Here is a 24104-nt window from a genome sequence, read left to right on the forward strand (position 1 = left end):
CAAGAAGGAAAAAAAGACAAGGAAATAGAGTAAATGAAAATTATATGATGAAGCGTAAATGAATTATAATTCATCAAAATAATTATATTATATTAAAAGGCACGAACGCTACACGTCACAATCATTACAAATATTATTCTTTCGTTCTTCTAAAACTGATCTTACTGCCAGCACTGTAGTCTGTAGAGCTTGACCGAATATGTGTCACTAATTATTGAGGATGACTGAAAAGACCAAAGTTATTTAATTATATTAATAATTAATAAAAATTTATAAATGAAATGAAAACTTATTCTTAAAATCCAAACACAAGGATAGCAACTCCCTTAGTTAAGGAGATGAAAATTTTCATCCAAATCCAAATAATAAACAAAAGGAGAGAACTATAAGTTCACCACAGTGGTAGGCATGAAAAAGTAAAAGTAAAAGAAACGAAAAAGATAGAACGAAAAGTTGGAAAAAAATAATAAAGGAAAAAACAAGGTGGAACTTGAGAGAAAGGAAGAGGCAATTTAACATGGAGAGCCATTTTCAGATCGATTGAAGTGGAGGAGTTGACCATTACATTTTGGACAGTCTTCAACCTGTTTGGGCAACATGAAATACATGAGACAGCTCTTGCATCCAGCCCCCACCAGAACATTTTGTTTCTCTACACAAGGAAGAGAGGCATAGTGCTCTTTGGATAAATAAGGACATGATTCCGATGAAGACTCTTCGCTGTCATACCAGCTCTCCTCTTCAAACTTATAATACCTATTATTCACATTATATTCTGCTGTCCTTCTTGGATCCTCCTTTGCTTTCATCCCGTTCTTTCAGTTTATCTAACAAATTTCCCTCGTCTGTAAGACCACTAAGTAGTCAACTATTCATTCATTCACACTCACTTCAAAATTAATATGATCTTTTCAGTTCAGTAAATAACAAATTCAGACTAAATACACAAACCCGCCAAGAACGCACCGATTTCAACCCCGTCCAGCAGAATTTCAAAATACGATATATTAAAAGGAAAGAAAAAAAACATACTCGATCGGTCTAATATTTACCAAGTAATATAAATTTCACATTGATTCCTCCATCTTCCCTAACAATAGAACATAAGCTATATATTCTATGTATGATTCTACGGATGCATGGTCAAACCAACCTAGCTAGAAAAGTTTTTCCTTCCTGATATAGGAAAAGGAGAATGATAAATAAAAAGAAATGAGAAAAGGACAAATATTTATTAGCATTTTGATGGTCTATGCAGGCATGCAGTGAGTAGTGCTCCCTCAGTGCTCTCGTTAACCCTTGTGAGATTCAGTTTCATGCACAACGAGAGAGAGAGAGAGAGAGAGAGAGAGAGAGAGAGAGAGAGAGAGGAACAAGAGAAAATTGCAAAATCAAGGGGAATGGAGGGGGAAAATTGAGAAAAGAGAAGAATTGAACCTTTAAATCTAGGCATTGTTCCCAATGGTGCGGGAGTGAGATGTGGGAGTTGAGCTCTAAAGTGGCGTCAGAGATGGAGATATGATTATCTGGCGACACCGACACATCATCCGAGCTGGATGAGATTCCTATGCCTACATCTGCATCTACATCTGCATTAGTACTGGCTGGGTCGTCTTCCATGCAGCTTGTCTGGTGGTTTAAGGAACAATTTTTAAGAGACCTCTCTAAGGAAGCAGTCATCGCTCCATATCTGGACCTGCCAACAACAATTAATGAATGAAAACCACAAGCTAGCTAGTTTAAGTTCATTATCTGATATCATGATATCTGTGTATTGGGATGCAGTTCTATTACCTGCAACCAAAATCAAATCAACGGCAACCCTAAATTATGCCCACCAGAGGTAGAGGGAGGAAAGAAAGAGATGGCGGAAGCATTAATTATCAATAGAAATGCGAAGAAGAGATGGACGAGATTAGAGAAGGAAGATATTGACATTGTCGTTGATTTGCGGGTAGAAAAAGATAGATGTTACACACCCTCCAAATGCGCGTGTGGAATGCTCCATGTTAACATAATGGGCTAGCAGCTGTCAGCTCCAGGGAACCATTATGGGTTGCATTTTGTCTCGCTTCGTTGCTTTGGCTGCAAACTTCACACGCTTTTCCAGGACCCTTGTGTTCCGAACACTTAGCTCGCTAATAAATTTTAGGCTTAGTTACAATTTTTTGTCACTCACCTAGAGCATCTCTAATGCTAGTTCTTAGAGGTGAGAACTAAGGTTTGGAGATGACTGATGTAGAGTTCTTAGTTCTTAAAAATAAGAACCTGTTCTTAGAGCATCTCTAATGGTGAGATCTTATTTTGGGACTTAACTCACTTTTTGTGGGCCCAGACTACCACATAGGATTTAAGACATTCAAAGAGTCCCTATGCACATTTCGCTCCAGTGGTTGAGATCTAATTTTACTTTTGATTGACACACGGTAACCAATATATTTACACTCCCTCCGTTCCTTTTTAAGTGTCGTTTTAGCATAAAGTTCTCCAACCAAGATAGTGGATTATTAGAGTTTTTTTCCATTGTATCCTTTCACATTTCAATAATAAAGTCATAAAGCTCTCCAACCAAGATAGTGGATTGTTTGTTTTTTTCCACTCTCTCATACCTCTAATTCTAGAGGTAATTGGAATGAGAGTTATTGAGAAAGAAGAATTTTATGAAAAATGTGAAATTGAGTTGTTGAAAATGTAAGGGTATAATTGAGAAATTGTAACCTTAAAACATCAAAACGACAGCTAAATAAGAACAAAAAAATTCTTCTAAAACGACACTTAAAAGGAACGAAGGGAGTATTATTTATTTTCACAAGTACTGAAGGAGAGAGAAAAAAACACGATTTCATTTGGTTCTGATACTGAATGAGAGAGAAAAAAAAATTATTTTATATAAGATCCCAGATTAAAAGTACATGAGCTAAGGCACGGATCTTAGCAAAAGCTAAGATCTCATGCCATGTAAGATAACTTCAATAGTGGGATCTAACAAGATCCAGATCTCATTTTAAGATCCCAAAAAAGAGATTACATTGGAGATGCTCTTATAAGCAACTTTCCTTTATGAGTTCTTAGCATAAATTTTTTTTTTCTCATCCAAATTGCTTTATTACTTTATGAGTTATTATTTTATTGCTTTATGAAACTAAAAAGTATAAATAATGTGGTTGATGAAACCGGATGAATAGTGCTAAGAACAAAGAACTCATGGTTGGAGCAAAATCTACAAAAGTTATTTGAGAGTTGCTTAAGTACATGTTCCAGTACGAGCCCACATGAATAGTGCTAAGAACTTAGAATCTAGCAATGGAGATGCTCTTAATATAAATGTAGGGGTGAACATGGGCCGGGTAGATCCAATGAACCCATCCAACCCAATCCGATCCAATAGAAAAAATGCGGGTTGGATCGGGTAATCGGGTTAATCGGATGGATTTTACTACAACCCAACCAAGTTCGGATCGGATTTCGGATTCAGTTCAAATCCATCCAACCCAACCCAAAATCCATACATATAATAATAATTTTTTTTTTATAATTTTACTCATACTTGGAGTGCTAGTGTCGGAATGATGACTTTTTGAAACTTTGAGACTTAAGTATTTGTAGTTATTTGTCATATTTGAACTTAGAGTATTTGTTCGTAGTTATTTGTTACATGTCTATATATATTATTTGGCATATTGGAGACATCTAAGTTCTAGGTGAAATGGCATGACATTTAGTGTTGCTTTTCACTTTTTAGATATTATTTATGTTAGATTGTTTCATGTCATTTGGTAATGAAGTTTTATGTTTTCATGATATTTAGCTATATGTCATTTATGTGGTATTATTTCATGCTATTTGGTATAACTTTTTGTGTCATTTTCATGCTATTGAGTATTATAACATATTTAGTATTTTTTATAACTTTTTCTGAATTTATAATAATATTTGCAAGATTTTTTAATATTTCAGATATATTATTATTTTAATATAGTGACCCAATCAATCCATCCAACCCAATCCGAACTTCGTCGGGTTGGTTCGGATCGGGTCCGAAGAAGAACTTCGTAAAATCCAACCCAACCCAACTCATACAATTTTGATCGGTTCGGATTTTATTTTGAACAAAATCCATCCAACCCAACCCATGTGCACCCCTATATAAATGTGTGATTTGAGTCACTAAACTTTGAAAATAGTGTTTTTCGTCCTTAGTGTTACATTCAGTCAACGGTTTTGACCTTTTCAATTTTCTGTCCATAAGTGTAATTAAGTCAAAATATTAGTAAAAAAATAAAAAAACTTGAATTTTTATCTCCAAATTAAAAAACATGATCTTCATCCTCATCTTCAAACCCATTACCTACAAAATTTCAAAAAAGAACTCAAATTACTAGTGTACATTAGAACCCAATCTTTCCCTTAGTGGATAATAATAACCTTAGCTTAATTTCCAAGTGTAAACCGGCAACCATCCCACTCATAAAATGATAACTGAATATGCGTTTGTTAAATACTCCCTTTGTTCCTTTTTATAAGAGCCAAATTGAAATGCATCTTGGTCCTTTTTCATAAGAACCAACTTAAAGTTTGTAGTGCATTAACTATTTTTTGACAAACTTACCCTGATTGAATTGGATTTTCTTTCTCTTTCCACTATGCAACACGTTAATGATTAATAGAAATTTTAAAAAGTGAATTGGGGCAATTTTGGAAAGTTTATATAAATTGAATATAAATTTAATGCTAAAAACTCCTTTAACTACATTTCTTTAGGGGTGTTGGTGGTTTAATTCTTATAAAAAGGAACGGATGAAGTATAAAAAATATAACTTTCTTCTGTATAGATAAAAGAAAAATAACTTACTTTTATGAAAATGACGAGAGAAACAAAAGGTTATTGAATGAGCAGTCTACCAAATATTTTCATGTAATGTTACATCGACATTATAAATGGCCCATATATTGGCCTATATAGAGGTATATATATTTTTAACAAAACTATACAATTATTTTGACAAATAAAAACGGAACTATACAATTATGAGAGAGAAATAAAATAATTATTTCAAAGAAAAATAAAATATGTAGATATACCGCATTTTTTTTTCAAAACTAAAGATTCTTTCCATTGAATCATGTTGCTTCAAGATAGCAAAAGGAAAAATTAACATATAAGCATCCGCTGGCAAAAGTGTCTTAGAGTGAAAAATGAAAATCATCATGTCAATCCAAAGCATTGACTATCATGCATAAGATATACTAGTCGGAAAAAGAGGCATGTAGAAAAGGCTATCAAAGAAAGCAACCTAGAGGAGTACCAAAGAATTCTAACCTAGGATCCTTCTAATAATGTCCAAAGTCCTTACTCACACAGACAAACAAACAAAACAAATAAGTAAAGATCAACCAAAAGGATCCCCAAAGAGAGTGTCCAAGTCCTTTACATAGCTAAAAAGAAAATTACAAGGATTTGGTCCTTAAACAAGAGTTCTAAAAATTACAATGCATCGGTTCTATATTACAAACTACAAAAGAGAAAAATTACAATGAGAAAATCCTAGTACAAGTTATGCTATAACAATCAATACAAAAGTAAAATAGAAAAGAAGAAAGAAAATGGCTAACTAAAAAAGATGAAACAACACACAAATGAGTATACATCAAAGGACCTCAATTCATTTTTTTTTAAAATTGTTTTTCTCTCTCTCACATGTTGTTTACTCTAAATTTTGTTAAACAATTAGGAATCCACAAGTAATCTAAGGAATGTATTCAAATTCTCTTGGGCTCTTTTAATTGAAAACTTTAAGTGCAAACTTATGCAAAAAAATAATATCAATTTAGGCAAACTAATTCAAAAAAGTATTTTATGGAAACAAATGTGAAAAAAATAAATGAGGATAATAATAAGGCTACTCTTACCAACATTGGGCAGGCCAATCAAACCCAGGGATCAACTTCTTGATCTGCCAAGACAAGTACGAAAAATAAATGAAGCTTGACAATGAATGATAAATGAAGTAAACAATCATATAGAAACAACAAAACAATTAACACATTAGAGGTACACCGTAGAATAATAGTCAGTCACATGCATATTGCATAATCACCAATGGATAGCAATAGTAACACTAGAAGGAGGTTCACCGTAGCAACCCTTCCAACTTAAAAAGATTTTAATGTAGTTTCAAACCAAATAAAGTGGAAAATGAGAATATAACGAGATACCTGAACCTTGGTATGGCATGCAAAATCACCAATGGATAGCAATAATAACACATGAAGGAGGTACACTAAAGAAATTAGAAACCCTTCCAACTTAAAAGATTTTAGAGTAGCTTAGAACCCAATAGAGTAGAAAATAAGAACATAACAAGATACCTGAACATTAAAGGTATGTCATGCATGAATAATGAAGAAATAAACAAATAGAAGACATAGAGAAAAACAAAGATATAACTTTTGCATCAACACTAGAATTGAAGATAGTTTTAAAGAAAATTTGTCAGAGATTGATACTTGTCTTACATAGCAAAGCGAGAAATTACATAACACTGAATGCTAATGATAGGAGCAAATCAGGTTTCTAATAGCAGATCCCGGTCCCAACTAGTGTTGAAATAATCCTACCCAAGCTGCAACATATATCTAATTTTTCCAGCCAGAAGAGCACAATACACATCTATTGAGATTTCTTAAAACTGAACTGAGCACATAACTTTATTTTTTAAATCCAGTTCACATAGGTCCTCCACCCCTCTCTAAGTATATATACTTATATACTACATTTAAAGCACAAACTACTCAAAAGTTGTTGTAGTAGCTCTTGCACTGATAGATGAATAATAATTGGATAAACTCACAATATCCATTTTCAACAGCTTATAGATTTTACATTTGGTTTGATGCATTAGAATATCATGCTCATGAGTCATGACCCCATTTTTAAGTTAACTTTTAATTGGAGAATCAAATAAACGAGCATGACAGAAGAATGAAACGAGAAATCCTAAGAATAGCAAAGCCATATATTTAAAAACATCTAGTGCAGGAACACATGGGAATGCTTATTTGGCTCCCATATCCAATGGATATGGGTCCATTGCATAAATGTGCAAGAAACTTCTATGAAGTAAATCAAGTTGCACCAACAGCAAATATAGCACTCTCCGAACTTTCTATTACAACAATAGATCCAGATCTCCTCCCCTGACAAACAGAAACTAAATGCAGGAGCCTAAGATAACCTCTATATATTTAAGAAAATAACTAAACGGAAGCAGCCATAAGCAGTTCACCATTAAGATACCACAATCGTAACTCAATCCTACATCATGTAACATCTTTTCTTAACAAGAACCTCAAAAGTTTAGTGTAAAACTAACAGTTATTATTGCTGAACCACAAAACGAGAAAAGTGAACTATATTTCAATCACATCCTAGTAGAGTATAGTGTTGGTATACTCTGGGTTCAGCATAGTCATGCTTGTACTGGATTATTTCCCTTAAGTAGTTAGCATTCTGTTATATGTGAGCTGGCACTAGTTAGTTTGTTCAGGGTATAGAAAATCTATCAACGTCAGTTCTGTAACTGCTTACAATGATAATCATAATCAATTTACTCTTCTCACAATTCTCTGATTACTCTTTCATGAGTGAAATACAAATTTAGATGAAATACATGAAATCCACTTAATATGATTGGTGTCTTAGCAGCATGTTTGTCAAGAAATAAGAGAAAGAAAGAAAGAGAAATAGAGCAACAAAAAAAAATACAAAGAAGGCTGGCTTACCTCGATGGGAGCGTACGTTCTTCTTGGCAATATGTAGGTATTATTCTTGAAAGCTCTTGGGATGAAGAACTCAATTCAGCAGAATGAAATACATTAACCGCAAGCTGAAGAATGAAACACGTGTTGACTGGCAGGAAGAACTGGCTGACCAAAATACTCCTTCTAGCGGAGCTCGATGGCTTCCAGACCTTTACCCACTGATTTACCAGCAGATAGATGTAAGCAAATAACAATATTTTAAATATCCAAAATATTTTAAAACATCTGAAGAATGAGTTCAAGGAGTACCTATACTGTCAGCATCTGGTGCAGAATCTACATGGAATGTTCTGCAACAAGTTTGTGAGGTTCAGGTTGGTCAAGAACACCACTAGAAAGCTTGTTGGCTAAACATGTTACCGACACTAACTTCTTTTTTTCCTTCCTACCCGTTTATTACATCTCAAATTCCACTTTCTAAATCTCCGGAGATTTTAAATTTCATGAATCCAAATTGCATTCTTTCATCACTTGGCCTCCTTAAAAAGTCACTTCTTATCCAACAATTACTCGCTTTGTAGTGATTCCTATTGCTCATCCTTATACTGCTCCTTCAATTCCTAGTTGTGTACTTGTATCTTCCCCCTTTCGTCCTTCTTCCCATGTCTCACTTCCTTCACCTCATTCACCTACACCATCTTCTCATTTTTCTTCTTCCAGCCCCTCTTATCTAATTCATCTCCTATTTCATGTCCTAATTCTCTAGATATGTTAAATTTCATGAGTCCAAATTTCTTCTTTCACCGCTTACCCTCCTTAAAATATTGCTTCTTCTCCAAATATCACTCACCTTGGAGAGATTCCAGCTCTCCACTCACTGCTCATCCTTATACTGCTCCTACAATTCTTAATGTATCTCTTGAATCTTCGCCGTCTCCTCTTATTTGGCATGTTTAACATCTTTTTGCCCGTCACCTTCACAACTTCAATTTCTTCTTCTTCCTCCTCGTCTGATTTTGTCCTATTTCACCGGTTGAGATCATAAAATTCTTGAGTCCAAATTTCCTTCTTTGATCACTTCACCTCCTTCAAAAGTCACTTCTTCTACTATAATTCAAAGTGACTACTCTTCTCCTACTACTGTTCATCCTTACACTGCGCATTCAACTCTTAGTAGTTCACTTAAATATTCACTCCTTCCTCCTCATTCTCATGTTTCACTTCCTTCTCCTAATTCACCTACACCAAATTTTCCATCCTCGTATTCCACCTCATCTAATCTAATCCATCTCCTCTTCCACATTCAAATTCTCTAGAGATGTCAACTTTCATGAGTCCAGCTTTCATTCTTTCACCACTACACCTCCTTCAAAAATCATTTTTATCTTCTCCAAATATGTCTCATTTTGGAGTGATTCCTCCTCTCCTCCTACTGTTCATCCTTATACTGCTCCTACAAATCTTAATGGGTCACTTGAATCTTCACCGTCTCCTCTTTTCCATGTTTCACTTCATTCTCTTCATTCACCTTCATCAACTTCTCCGTCTACTTTCTCCATGTCTCTAATTCATATCTTCTTTCACTTTATGAAATTTTAGAAACGTTAAAATTCTTGAGTCCAAATTTCCTTCATTCACCACTTCACGTCCTTCAAAAATCACTTCTTCTACCACTAATGTCCATGAAGTGATTCCTCCTCTCCTCCTACTCTCACCCTTAAATTGCTCCTTCGATTCTTAATGGTTCACTTGAATCTTCACCATCCCCTCCTCCTTTTTCCCATGTTTCACTTCATTCTCCTCTTTCCCTTTTCACCAACTTCTTTTTCTTCTCATTCCTCCCAAATCTATTCCATCTATTCCACTTTCTAGTTCTCTAGGCATGTTAAATTTCATGAGTCCAAATTTCATTACTTAACCACTTCATATCTTTCAAACATCACTTCTTGTTCTCCAACTATTACACACCTTGGAGTGATTCATCAAATCTTAACGGTTCACATGAATCTTCACCCTTTCCTACTCCATCCCATGTTTCACTTCCTTCTACTCATTCACCTACATCAACTTCTCCATCGTCTTCCTCCATGTCTCTAATTCATCTTATTTCACTTTATGAATTTATTAGAAATGTTAACATTCTTGAGTCCAAATTTCCTTCTTTCACCACTTCACGTCCTTTGAAAATTATTTCTTCTACCACTAATGACCATGTTTCACTTCATTCTCTTCATTCACCTTCATCAACTTCTCTGCCTACTTCCTCCTTCTCTAATACCACTTTCTCAATCTATAGAGAAGTTAAATTTCAGGAGTCCAAATTTCTTTCTTTCACCACTTCACCTCATTCATACATCCCTTTTTCTTATCCAACTATTACTCACCTTGTAGTTATTTCTCTTTTCCAGCTACTACATATCCATGTTCTGCTCCTTCAATACATAATTATTCATTTGAATCATCACCATCTCCTACTCTTCACCATGTTTCAATTCCTTCTCCTCATTCACCTCACCAAATGCTCTTTCATGTTCTTCCTCTGTATGTAATCCATCTTATTACACTTTCCGAGGTTTCAAAGATGCTCAATTTCATAAGTCCAAAATTTCATTTATCTCCACTTCACCTACTTCAAAAATAATATCTTCTATCCAACTAATATTCACCTTGAAGTTATTCCTTTTCTTCTTCCTACAACACATCCTTATACTGCTCCTTCAATTCTTAATGTTTCACTTCAATCCTCACCATCTCCTACTATTTCCAATGTTTCACTTTCATCTCCTCATTCACCTTCACCAACTTCTACTTCTTCATATTCCTCCCTATATAATCCATCTTATTCCACTTTCAAATTCCCTAGATATAATCAATTTCAGTATCCAAATTAACTACTTTCTCCACTTGAAGTTCGTAAAAATTAAATTCTTAACCAATTATTATTAACCTTGAAGACATTCCTCTACACGTCCCACTGCTCATCCATTTACTGCTCCCTCAATTCATAATGGTTCACTTGAATCCACAACATCTCTAACTTTATCCCAAGTTTCACTTCCTTCTCTACATTCACCTTCACCAGCTTCTCTTTCTTCTTCTCCATCCCCATCTATTCCATCTCTTATACCACTTTCTAAATCTATAGAGAAGTTAAATTCCATGAGTTCAAATTTCCTTCTTTCACCACTTCACCTCATTTAAATAACCCTTTTTCTTATCCAACTATCACTCACCTTGGAGTTATTTCTCTTTTCCTGCTACTACATATCCAAGTACTACTACTGCTCCTTCTATAAGTGTATATAGTATAGTATGAAAATATCGGGTTAGTCATGTGTGAGCTGTCTTAGCTGGAATGTGTATAAAGTATAGTTTAGATAAGAAAATATCCAGTTAGTAATGTGTAAGCTATGCCAGCCGGAATGCAAGCTGGACACTAGCGGTTAGGGGCTGTTAGCATTAGTTAGGTTCTGTTAGTTTCTATCAGAATAGTTAACTTGCTCTGTATGCCACCATTCTTCTAAAAGTAGGATCTAACTCTCTTGAAACTACCAAAAATTATGATAACAATTTCAGTTAAAAACTTTCTCTCTCTTTTCCCTTTTTCTATTTCTTCTATCACCTTCAATACACAATGGTCCAGTTCAATCTTCACCATCTCCAACTCCTTCCTTTGTTTGAATTCCTTCTACTCATTCACCTCACTAACTTCTCTTTCTTCTTCTTCCTCTCCATGTAATCTGTCTTATTCCACTTTCTAAAATTGTAAAGATGCTCAATTTCATTAGTCCAAAATATCTCCTATCTCCACTTCACCTCCTTCAAAATTAATATCTTCTATCCAATTAATTTTCACCTTGAAGTTATTCCTTTTCTCCTCCCACAGCTCATCCTTATCCTTTCACTTGAATCCTCACCATCTCCTACTATTTCCTATGTTTCATTTCATCACTCCATTCACCTTCACCAACTTATCTTTCTTCTTATTCCTCCCTAAGTAATCCATCTTATTCCACTTTCAAATTCTCTACAGATATTCTTTTTCAGCAATACAAATTAACTACTTTCTCCACTTCATGTCCTTAAAAAATAACTTCTTAACCAATTATTGTTCACCTTCAAGATATTCCTCTAACACTCCCACTACTCATCTTTTTACTAAAATTCTCTACAGATATACTTTTTCAGCAATACAAATTAACTACTTTCTCCACTTTATGTCCTTAAAACATAACTTCTTAACCAATTATTGTTCACCTTCTAGATATTCCTCTAACAGTACCACTGCTCATCTTTTCACTACTCCCTCAATTCATAATGGTTCACTTGAATCCACACCATCTCTAACTATTTCCCATGTTCACTTCCTTCTCTTCATTCACCTTCACCAGCTTCTCTTTCTCATTCTCCAACCTCATCTAATCCATCTCTTATACCACTTTCTAAATCTATAGATAAGGTAAATTCCAAGAGTAAGAATTTCCTTCTTTCACCACTTTACCTCCTCCAAACATCCCTTTTTCTTATCCAACTATTACTCACCTTGGAGTTATATCTCTTCTCCTGCTAGTACTTATTTGTGTATTGCTCCTTAATACATTATGGTTCATTTGAATCATCACCATCTCCTACTCTTCCCATATTTCACCTCCTTCTCCTCATTCTCCTCACCAACATCTCTTTCATCTTCTTACTCTACATTTAATCCATCTAATTCAACTTTCCCAAAATTTTAAAGATGCTGAAATTCATTTGTCCAAAATTTCTTCTATCTCCACTTCACCTCCTTCAAAATTAATATCTTCTATCCAACTAACTCACCTTGAAGTTATTCCTTTTCTCCTCCTACAGCTCATCCTTATACTGCTCCTTTAATTCCTAACGTTTCACTTGAATCCTCACCATCTTCTAATATTTCCTATGTTTCACTTTCATCTCCTCATTCACCTTCACCGACTTCTCTTTCTTCTTCTTCCTCCCTAACTAATCCATCTTATTCCACTTTCAAATTCTCTACATATTTTCTTTCTCAGCAATCCATATTAACTACTTTCTCCACTTCACGTCCTTAAAAATTAACTTATTTACCAATTATGAATCACCTTCAAGATATTCCTCTAATCCTCCCACTGCTCATCTTTTAACTACTCCCTCAATTCATAATGGTTCACTTAAATCCACACCATCTCTAACTTTTTCCCAAGTTTCACTTCCTTCTCTTCATTCACCTTCACCAGCTTCTATTTCTTCTTCTCCATCTCCATCTAATCCATCTCGACTACCACTTTCTAATTCTGAAGAGAAGTTAAATTCCATGAGTCCAAATTTCCTTCTTTCACCACTTCACCTCATTCAAACATCCCTTTTTCTAATCCAACTATTACTCACCTTGGAGTTATATCTCTTCTCCTGCTACTAATTATCCATGTACTGCTCCTTCAATACATTATGGTTGATACTCTTTCCCATGTTTCACTTCCTTCCCCTCATTCACCTCACCATCTTTTCTTTCATCTTCATCCTGTCCATGTAATTCATCTTATTCCACTTTCCCAAATTTTAAAAATGCTAAATTTCATTAGACAAATTTTTTCTATCTCCACTTCACCTCCTTCAAAATTAATATCTTCTATCCAACTAATATTCACCTTGAAGTTATTCTTTTTCTCCTCCTACAGCTCATCCTTATACAGCTCCTCCTTATACAGCTCCTTCAATTCTTAATGTTTCACTTGAATCCTCATCATCTCCAACTTTTTCTAATGGTTCACTTCCTTCTCCTCATTTACCTTCACCAACTTCTCTTTCTTCGTCTCCATCACCATCTATTCCATCTCTTATACCACTTTCTAAATCTTTAGAGATGTTAAATTTCATGATTCCAAATTTCCTCCTTTCACCACTTTACCTCCTTCAAACATCCCTTTTTCTTATCTAACTATTACTCACCTTGGAGTTATTTCTCTTCTCCTGCTATCACCATCTATTCCATCTCTTATACCACTTTCTAAATCTTTAGAGATGTTAATTTTCATGATTCCAAATTTCCTCCTTTCACCACTTTACCTCCTTTAAACATCCCTTTTACTTATCTAACTATTACTCACCTTGAAGTTATTTCTCTTCTCCTGCTAGTAAGAATCCATGTACTGCCCGTTCAATACATAACATTCATTTAAATCCGCGCCTCCATCTTCTTCCTCTCTATGGATATTCACTTACATGAGTCCTAATTTACAACTTTCACTACTTCACCTCCTTCAAAAATTTATTCTTTTTATGCAACTATTACTCACCTATGAGTGATTCCTCTTCTCCACCTAATGCTCATCTCTATCCTAGAGCTAAGAGACAAACATGGAGCAGTTTCAAGTCTCAACTACACTCACTCAGTTTAAGGGGGAATGTTAGTAATATAGTCATACATGGGTTATTGTTAGTTTGTGTAATGTTTCGGTTTTGTAAGACCTGCAGTAGAAAGCCTCATCTTCAATTACTACTATGTGTGAGCTGGAATGTGTATCAAGTATAGTTTAGATATGAAAATATCCAGTAAGTCAAGTGTGAGCTATGCCAGCTGGAATGCAAGCTGGATACTAGCAATTAGGGGTTGTTATCATTAGTTAGGTTCTGTTAGTTTCTATCAGAATAGTTAACTTGCTCTGTATGCCACCATTCTTCTAAAAGTAGGATCTAACTCTCTTGAAATTACCAAAAATTATGATAACAATTTCAGTTAAAAAATTCCCCTCTCTTTTCCCTTTTTCTATTTCTTCTATCACCTTCAATACACAATGGTTCAGTTGAATCCTCACCATCTCCTACTCCTTCCTTTGTTAGAATTCCTTCTCCTCATTCACCTCACTAACTTCTCTTTCTTCTTCTTCCTCACCATGTAATCAGTCTTATTCCACTTTCTAAAATTATAAAGATGCTGAATTTCATTAGTCCAAAATTTCTCCTATCTCCACTTCACCTCCATCAAAATTAATATCTTCTATCCAATTAATTTTCACCTTGAAGTTATTCCTTTTCTCCTCCCACAGCTCATCCTTATCCTTCAATTCTAAATATTTCACTTGGATCCTCAACATCTCCTACTATTTCCTATGTTTCACTTTCATCTCCTCATTCACCTTCACCAACTTCTCTTTCTTCTTCTTCCTCCCTAACTAATCCAACTTATTCCACTTTCAAATTCTCTACAGATATTCTTTTTCAGCAATCCAAATTAACTACGATCTCCACTTCACGTCCTTAAAAAATAACTTCTTAACCAATTATTATTCACCTTCAAGATATTACTCTAACCCTACCACTGCTCATCTTTTTACTGCTCCCTCAATTCATAATGGTTCACTTGAATCCACAACATCTCTAACTTTATCCCCAAGTTTCACTTCCTTCTCTACATTCACCTTCACCAGCTTCTCTTTCTTCTTCTCCATCCCCATCTAATCCATCTCGTCTACCACTTTCTAAATCTGAAGAGAAGTTTAATTCCAAGAGTACAAATTTCCTTCTTTCACCACTTCACCTCATCCAAACATCCTTTTGGAGTTATTTCTCTTCTCCTGCTACTACTTATCCATGTACTGCTCCTTCAATACATTATGGTTGATTTGAATCCTCACCATCTCCTACTCCTACCCAGGTTTCACATCCTTCTCTTCATTCACCTTCACCAGCTTCTCTATCTTCTTCTCCATCTCCATCTGATCCTTCTCTAATACCACTTTCTCAATCTATAGAGAAGTTAAATTTCAGGAGTCCAAATTTCCTTCTTTCACCACTTCACCTCATTCATGCATCCCTTTTTCTTATCCAACTATTACTCACCTTGTAGTTATTTCTCTTTTCCAGCTACTACATAACCATGTACTGCTCCTTCAATACATAATTATTCATTTGAATCATCACCAACTCCTACTCTTCCCCATGTTTCAATTCCTTCTCCTCATTCACCTCACCAAATATGCTCTTTCATGTTCTTCCTCTCCATGTAATCCATCTTATTCCACTTTCCAAAAATTTAAAGATGCTCAATTTCATTAGTCCAAAATTTATTCTATCTCCACTTCACCTAGTTCAAAATTCATATCTTCTATCCAACAGATATTCACCTTGAAGTTATTCCTTTTCTCCTCCTACAGTTCATCCTAAAACTGCTCCTACAATTCTTAATGTTTCACTAGAATCCTCACCATATCTTACTATTTCCTATGTTTCACTTACATCTCCTCATTCATCTTCACCAACTTCTCTTTCTTCTTATTCCTCCCTAACTAATCCATCTTATTCCACTTTCAAATTCTCTACAGATAATCTTTTTCAGCAATCCAAATTAACTACTTTTTCCACTTCATGTCCTTAAAAAATAACTTCTTAACCAATTATTATTCACCTTCAAGATATTCCTCTATCACTCCCACTGCTAATCTTTTTACTACACCCTCAATTCATAATGGTTCACTTGAAACCACACCATCTCTAACTATTTGCCATGTTTCACTTCCTTCTCTTCATTCACCTTCTCCAGCTTCTCTTTCTCTTTCCCCATCCCCATCTAATCCATCTCTTATACCACTTTCTAAATCTGTAGAGAATGTAAATTCCAAGAGTCCAAATTTCCTTCTTTCACCACTTCACCTCCTTCAAACATCCCTTTTTCTTATCCAACTATTACTCACCTTGGAGTTATATCTCTTCTCCGGCTAGTACTTATCCGTGTACTGCTCCTTCAATACATTATGGTTCATTTGAACATCTCCAACTCTTTCCCATATTTCACTTCCTGCTCCTCATTCACCTCACCAACTTCTCTTTCATCATCTTACTCTACATGTAATCCATCTAATTCCACTTGCCCAAATTTTAAAGATGCTGAATTTCATTAGTCCAAAATTTCTTCTATCTTCACTTCACCTCCTTCAAAATTAATATCTTCTATCCAACTAATATTCACCTTGAAGTTATTCCTTTTCTCCTCCTACAGCTCATCCTAAAACTTCTCCTTCAATTCTTAATGTTTTACTTGAATCCTCACCATCTGCTACTATTTCCTATGTTTCACTTTCATCTCCTCATTCACCTTCACAAACTTCTCTTTCTTCTTCTTTCTCTCTAACTAATCCAACTTATTCCACTTTCAAATTCTCTACAGATATTCTTTTTCAACAATCCAGATTAACTAAGCTCTCCACTTCACGTCCTTAAAAAATAACTTCTTAACCAATTATTATTCACCTTCAAGAAATTACTCTTACCCTACCACTGCTCCCGCAATTCATAATGGCACTTGAATCCACACCATCTCTAACTTTTTCCCAAGTTTCACCTCCTTCTCTTCATTCACCTTCACCAGCTTCTCTTCCTTCTTCTCCTTCCCCATCCAATTCATCTCGTCTACCACTTTCAAAATCTGAAGAGACGTTAAATTCCAAGAGTCCAAATTTCCTTCTTTCACCACTTCACCTCGTTCAAACATGCCTTTTTCTTATCCAACTATTACTCACCTTAGAGTTCTTTCTCTTCTCCTGCAACTACTTATCCATGTATGTACAGCTCCTTCAATACATTATGGTTGATTTGAATCCTCACCATCTCCTACTCCTTCCCAGGTTTCACTTCCTTCTCTTCATTCACCATCATTAGCTTCTCTTTCTCTTTCTCCATCCCAATCAAATCCATCTCTTATACAACTTTCTAAATCTGTAGAGAAGTTAAATTCCAATAGTCCAATTTCCTTCTTTCACCACTTCACCTCCTTCAAGCATCCATTTTTCTTATCCAACTATTACTCACCTTGGAGTTATTTCTCTTCTCCTGCTAGTACTTATCCATGTACTGCTCCTTCAATACATTATGGTTCATTTGAATGCCCACCATCTCCTACTCTTTCCCATGTTTCACTTACTTCTCCTGATTCACCTCACCAAGTTCTCTTTCATCATCTTCCTCTCCATGTAATCCATCTTATTCCACTTTCCAAAAATTTAAAGATGCTCAATTTCATTAGTCCAAAATTTCTTCTGTCTTCACTTCACCTCCTTCAAAATTAATATTTTCTATCCAACAAATATTCACCTTGAAGTTATTCCTTTTCTCCTCCTACAGCTCATCCTAAAACTGCTCCTTCAATTCTTAATGTTTCACTTGAATCCTCACCATCTCCTACTATTTCCTATGTTTCACTTTCATCTCCTCATTCACCTTCACCAACTTATCTTTCTTCTTATTCCTCCCTAACTAATCTATCTTATTCCACTTTCAAATTCTCAATAGATATTCTTTTTCAGCAATCCAAATTAACTACTTTCTCCACCTCATGTCCTTAACAAATAACTTCTTCACCAATTATTATTCACCTTAACACTCCCACTGCTCATCTTTTTACTACTCCCTCAATTCATAATGGTTCACTTGAATCCACACCATCTCTATCTTTTTCCCATGCTTCGCTTCCTTCTCTTCATTCACCTTCACCAGCTTCTCTTTCTCATTCTCAATCACCATCTAATCCATCTCTTATACCACTCTCTAAATCTGTAGAGAAGGTAAATTCCAAGAGTAAAAATTTCCTTCTTTCACTTTACCTCTTTCAAACATCCCATTTTCTTATCCAACTATTACTCACCTTGGAGTTATATCTCTTCTCCTGCTAGTACTTATCTGTGATCTGCTCCTTAATACATTATGGTTCATTTGAATCCTCACCATCTCCTACTCTTTCCCATATTTCACTTCCTTCTCCTCATTCTCCTCACCAGCATCTTTTTCATCTTCTTACTCTCCATTTAATCCATCTAATTCCACTTTCCCAAATTTTAAAGAAGCTGAATTTCATTTGTCCAAAATTTCTCCTATCTCCACTTCAACTCCTTTAAAATTAATATCTTTAATCCAACTAATATTCACCATGAAGTTATTCCTTTTCTCCTCCTACAGCTCATCCTTATACTGCATGCACTGCTCCTTCAATTCATAACGTTTCACTTGAATCCTCACCATCTTCTACTATTTCCTATGTTTCACTTTCATATCCTCATTCACCTTCACCAACTTCTCTTTCTTCTTCTTCCTCCCTAACTAATCCATCTTATTCCACTTTCAAATTCTCTACATATTTCCTTTTTCAGCAATCCAAATTAACTACTTTCTCCACTTCACGTCCTTAAAAATTACTTTTTATACCAATTATGATTCACCTTCAAGATATTCCTCTTACCCTCCCAATGCTCATCTTTTTACTGCTCCCTCAATTTATAATGGTTCCCTTGAATCCACACCATCTCTAACTTTTTCCCAATTTTCACTTCCTTCTCTTCATTCACCTTCACCAGCTTCTCCTTCGTCTTCTCCATTCCCATCTAATCCATCTCGACTACCACTTTCTAATTCTGAAGAGAAGTTAAATTCCAAGAGTCCAAATTTCCTTCTTTCACTATTTCACCTCATTCTAACATCCCATTTTCTTATCCAACTATTACTCACCTTGGAGTTATATCTCTTCTCTTGCTTCTACTTATCCATGTACTGCTCCTTCAATACATTAGGGTTGATGGTAATCCTCACCATCTCCTACTATTTCCCATGTTTCACTTCCTTCTCCTCATTCACCACACCATTTTCTCTTTCATCTTCTTCCTCTCCATGTAATTTCATTAGTCATAAATTTTTTCTATCTCTACTTCACCTCCTTCAAAATCAATATCTCCAACCAACTAATATTCACCTTGAAGTTATTCCTTTTCTCCTCTTATAGCTCATCCATATACTGCTCCTTCAATTCTTAACGTTTCACTTGAATCCTCATCATCTCCAACTTTTTCTAATGGTTCACTTCCTTCTCCTCATTTACATTCACCAACTTCACTTTCTTCGTCCCCATCACCATCTATTCCATCACTTATACCACTTTCTAAATCTCTAGAGATGTTAAATTTCATGATTCCAAATTTCCTCTTTTCAACACTTTACCTCCTTCAAACATCCCTTTTTCTTATCCAACTATTACTCACCTTGGAGTTATTTCTCTTCTCCTGCTAGTACAAATTCATGTATTGCTCGTTCAATACATAAGGTTCATTTAAATCCTCACCTCCTTCTTCTTCCTCTCTATGGATATTCACTTACATGAGTCCTAATTTACACCTTTCACTACTTACCTTCTTCACAAATTTCTCCCCACTCCTTCAATTCCTAATGGTTCACTTGAATCTTCACCGTTTCCTCCTATTTTCCATATTTCACTTTCTTCTCAGTGACACACACCAACTTCTCTTTCTTCATCTTCCTCCCCATCTAATCTAATTTATATCCTATTTCACTTTCTAATCTTTTTCAACCTAGACTTTTTGCTCATCCTTCTTTGTTTGACATTCAGCCAACACAGCATATGGTACCTAGTTCTAAAGCTTGTATTTTAAAACCTAGACTTCATCCTACTGTTTTGTTAAGTGTTTCTGAACTAAAGAAACACCTAGGTGAGCCTTGACTGCTCTAGAATAGAAATCTGCTCAGCATGCAGAAATTGATGTACTTCAAAGAAATAGAGATGGCACCAATAAAATAATTACCAATGGCACCAATAAAATAATTATTAAACGCTTTGCTTCCTATCTAAGACACAATAAAAATCTCATGTTTTCTTGCTTTGTACTCTACAAAAACACATACACACTTGACAATATATCATTACTGGCAGCAAAATGAGGGGAGAATAAAAGACATGACACCTGATACCAGGTCAAAACGAAGTTGAGAGCCGAGTCTTGATCTGAAAAGCTAATATCCATATCAACCTTAAGGGGTTCTTGACAACGCACAAGCTATATGAAACCAAAGTAAATATAAATCAATTTTTCAATAATTAAAATAGACAGTGAACTCAAGAATTATATAGAACAAACAGCTAGCAGTGTTTGTGAGTTAACGAGCATAGAGGAAAGAAGAAGTAAGAAATGAAGTCATAATCATAGGTTACGAACCTTAGCATAGTACTTCACATGCACCATGTCGTATATGATATGCTGCTGCTCTATCTGAGTTAATGCTTCACATATAGGCATCCCTAGACAGCACAAGAAAAGGGTATAAGCTACGCACAAGAAAGGTGTAAGCTATAAATAGGAATGAGGGCTGAGAGGGAAAGGTGTCTAGTCATTTGAGAGAGCTAAGAACCTTTGGTAGCATCCTCGGCTAGGAGAGAAGCATTTACTGTGATATCAGCAATCAACCGCATTTTGGTTTCTCCCCTTGCATGGATAATGCACTGCTGCAGCACTCAACATCCACTCTTATCTTTGGCTAACCCAAAAGAGTTATCCGCCACCTCACTCAGAAAATACTGAGAAAAAAATATACAGTATCCAATGAGAACTTAATGAAACTTAAGTAAAGTAATTTGATAAACAGAGAGCTATCCAATAAGATTAGTGTAATGGCAAGATGACAAAGCCTCAAATTTAAAACCTGGTAAACTATAGAACACAGTGTGGGACATACTTCTATTAGCAAGTGAAAGAAATTGCTGCTAACTTTGAAATCTACTATGTCTCATAAAATCAAGCAGAAATAAAGGCAAAACAAAGATGAAAAACACAATACCTTTTTGACAAATTGAAGGAGCTCCAACCGTGGCATTTGGTCCTTTGCAACATTCTAATTCCCCGTCATGATACTATGAGGGACAAGAAACATGAGAATGAGATGAAGCTTAAAGTAATAGAATAAAGAATGTTGAGAAGTGAAGTGAAGAGGTGGCATATATACCTACCCTTGTGGGCTGAGACATGTTGAGTATCGAATCAAGAAACCCATCACTGAATAATGGGCGGGAATCGGACCAAGAACTGTTCAAGAACCCTAATCAGAGAATTAGCAGCAGTGGCTCTGACGCTGTTGAGAAAGTGTGAAGATGCAAAGTAAGAGAAACCCATAACTGAATATTGAGTGGGAATCGGACCAAGAAGTTCTATATACCCATGCAGGCTGCTCCAAGAAAACCCGCCGAATCAAGAAACCCATGAGTGAATGTTGCGGACCAAGAACGCTGACGATGTTGATAGGGCTTCACCAGCATTAGCCTCTGACGCGATTGCAACAGAGAGACGAGGGAGTAAAAGCAGCGTCGTGTTCACCGTGAAGAACGCGGAAGCATCATGAACAGACAATCAACCCACACGTGAGAAAGACGATGAGATATGATGCCACCGTCGTCTTCACCGTGCCGCAATCGACGACGAAGCAATGAGTGAGTGAGTTAAGAGGAACAAGAACAGGAAGAGATTTTCACGCGACGCGTTTCTTGTGTTGTGTTCTGTTTCTGTCCTTTTATGACCAAATGTTTGTCTCTTTTATTACTCTGCATTTGCAATATCTCAAACTATATCTCATCTATATCTTCATAAATTATATCCGTTGGATTGCACAAGATTCTGTCAAAAAATAAAGGCTTAAATATGTTGGAGGTCCCTCTAAAATAGGAGTCCTTTGGTTAAGGTCCCTACAAAATATTTTGGGTGGAATAAGCCCCAAATGTGAAAATAATATATAGTGATAAGCCCCTGCCGTGAGGTTCCGTTTAATTTTTGATGATTCTGCAAACGGCGCTGACGTGGATTATATTTTTTGAAAATAATTAGGGTGCCACGTAAGTAAATTAGGGTTGAAAAGAATAAAAAAATAAAAACTCAAGTAAAAAACCCAAGTAAAATCCCCAAACATACTTGGGTTTTTATTTTATTTTTATTTTTTTCAACCCTCAATTACTTATGTGGCACCCTCTTTAATTGAATAATTTTCACAAAATATAAACCACGTCAGCGCCGTTTGCAGAATCATCAGAAATTAAACGGAACCTCACGGCAGGGTCTTATCACTATATATTATTTTCACATTAGGGACTTATTCCACCCAAAATCTTTTGTAGGGGCCTTAACCAAAGGACCCCTATTTTAGAGGCACCTCCAACATATTTAAGCCAAAAATAAATATCACAACTAATTTAAATATTAGTTATTAATCAAAATAATAAATAATAAATGAAACTACATAATGTACTTTCTAAAAAAACAAACTTACCGATATATTAGTATACATTATTTAATAAAGTTTGTTACTCTATAATTATTATTATTTTTACCATAGAAGTAATCTCTAGTGATGGCCTTGTGGAAATAGTGAATCATTGCCATAAAAACTCATGTTTCTCCTTGCTAGAGTTCACTAAGAAATAATTCAATCTATTCACATCTATTTATTTTTTATGTTTATTTTCTTTTTATTTGTCTCCATTTTTTATATTGAACAGTAGAAAGTAAAATGTGTCAAGACTTGATAGTTTGAGTGCAACTGACATAAAACTTAGGACTTTCTTACAATAGGGATATTTCCATAAAATTTGCTAGAACTACTTTGGTTAAGAAAACCAATGTCCCTGAATGGTAGCTTAAGTGGTAAGAGCTAGGGGACATGTAGGTTGGGTGGGGAAGGTCCAGAGTTCAATCTATGATAGGTGCAATTTAACTTTCCGATGTACAAAAAAAATAAAATCAAAGTCGAATCACATCCACCATCCAACAAAGCTAAAAGCTAAATTAAGAAATAACTCTACTATGACCCTATGATTAAGGATGGACTAAAAAGTAATAACAAGTTACTTGCTTACCAAGATAAATTTCCTTTGTTTTATTATTCTTCCACACTCGACGCTATACGTTCAAAAGGAGTGATTTTTTTATAAGCACCCAAAACGGGTTATATCAACACTCAGAAGTTAACTAACAACACAACATTATAAATAGGAAACAACATTGTTCACCACATACGCATTTTAAATAAAGATTATCTTATCTTCGTCAAATCTCAAGTTAATGTGAGACTTCTCAACAAAATTTATTATATTTTTCATAAAATCTCTAGTTAATATGAGACTTGTCAACAACTTTTATTATATTTTTCACTAATATAAAATTTTATATTATTCACTTTTTAGAGACTACTTTAAATATTTACCGAAAAAGGGTGAGGATATATCACATATGTCCTAACCTTCTTTAACTTGCACTAGGAGACGTCTAAAAATGAAGAACAGAGAAACCAAAAAACAACCCGGAAACGGAGAAAAAGTAAATACATTCAAATGAATTTTATGATTTAGTTCAATAGCATTCATGAAGGTGTACAAATCAAATTGGGTGAAACGGATAATGAAAAAACTGAAAATCGAAAACCTTTTCTCTCATATCTGCCTCATCCCGAGAGTATATCTTCATTTGCCCATCTAGAAAGACCTTATGCATCCAAAAAGACAAAGAAGAGAAAGAACAATCGCACAGTAG

The 24104-nt window shown here is 35.1% G+C and overlaps 1 protein-coding gene and 1 long non-coding RNA gene across 5 annotated transcripts; both read right to left on the minus strand.

The window, feature by feature from the left end:
* Nucleotides 1-506: 506 nt before the first annotated feature.
* LOC130732760 (protein CURLY FLAG LEAF 1-like) lies at nucleotides 507-1680 on the minus strand. Its single transcript, XM_057584752.1, is given in 2 exon segments — nucleotides 507-845; nucleotides 1438-1680. Coding segments are annotated over 2 exon segments (576 nt in total). The 3' UTR covers nucleotides 507-512.
* A 3685-nt stretch (nucleotides 1681-5365) lies between these two features.
* On the minus strand, nucleotides 5366-22117 carry LOC130731379 (uncharacterized). 4 transcript variants are annotated; one of them, XR_009016660.1, is made up of 8 exons: nucleotides 21745-22117; nucleotides 21539-21660; nucleotides 21370-21442; nucleotides 20944-21109; nucleotides 20751-20833; nucleotides 8071-20591; nucleotides 7783-7979; nucleotides 5366-5954 (listed from the first exon to the last, which is right to left on the minus strand). It is a non-coding gene; the product is annotated as an uncharacterized LOC130731379 (long non-coding RNA). The 4 variants fall into 4 exon arrangements; XR_009016661.1 differs by having other exon boundaries at nucleotides 8071-8111; nucleotides 20499-20591; nucleotides 21539-22116; XR_009016658.1 differs by having other exon boundaries at nucleotides 21539-22117.
* Between the last annotated feature and the right edge of the window lie 1987 nt (nucleotides 22118-24104).

Source organism: Lotus japonicus, chromosome 1 (genome assembly GCF_012489685.1).
Source record: "Lotus japonicus ecotype B-129 chromosome 1, LjGifu_v1.2".
Classification (NCBI taxonomy): Eukaryota; Viridiplantae; Streptophyta; class Magnoliopsida; order Fabales; family Fabaceae; genus Lotus; species Lotus japonicus.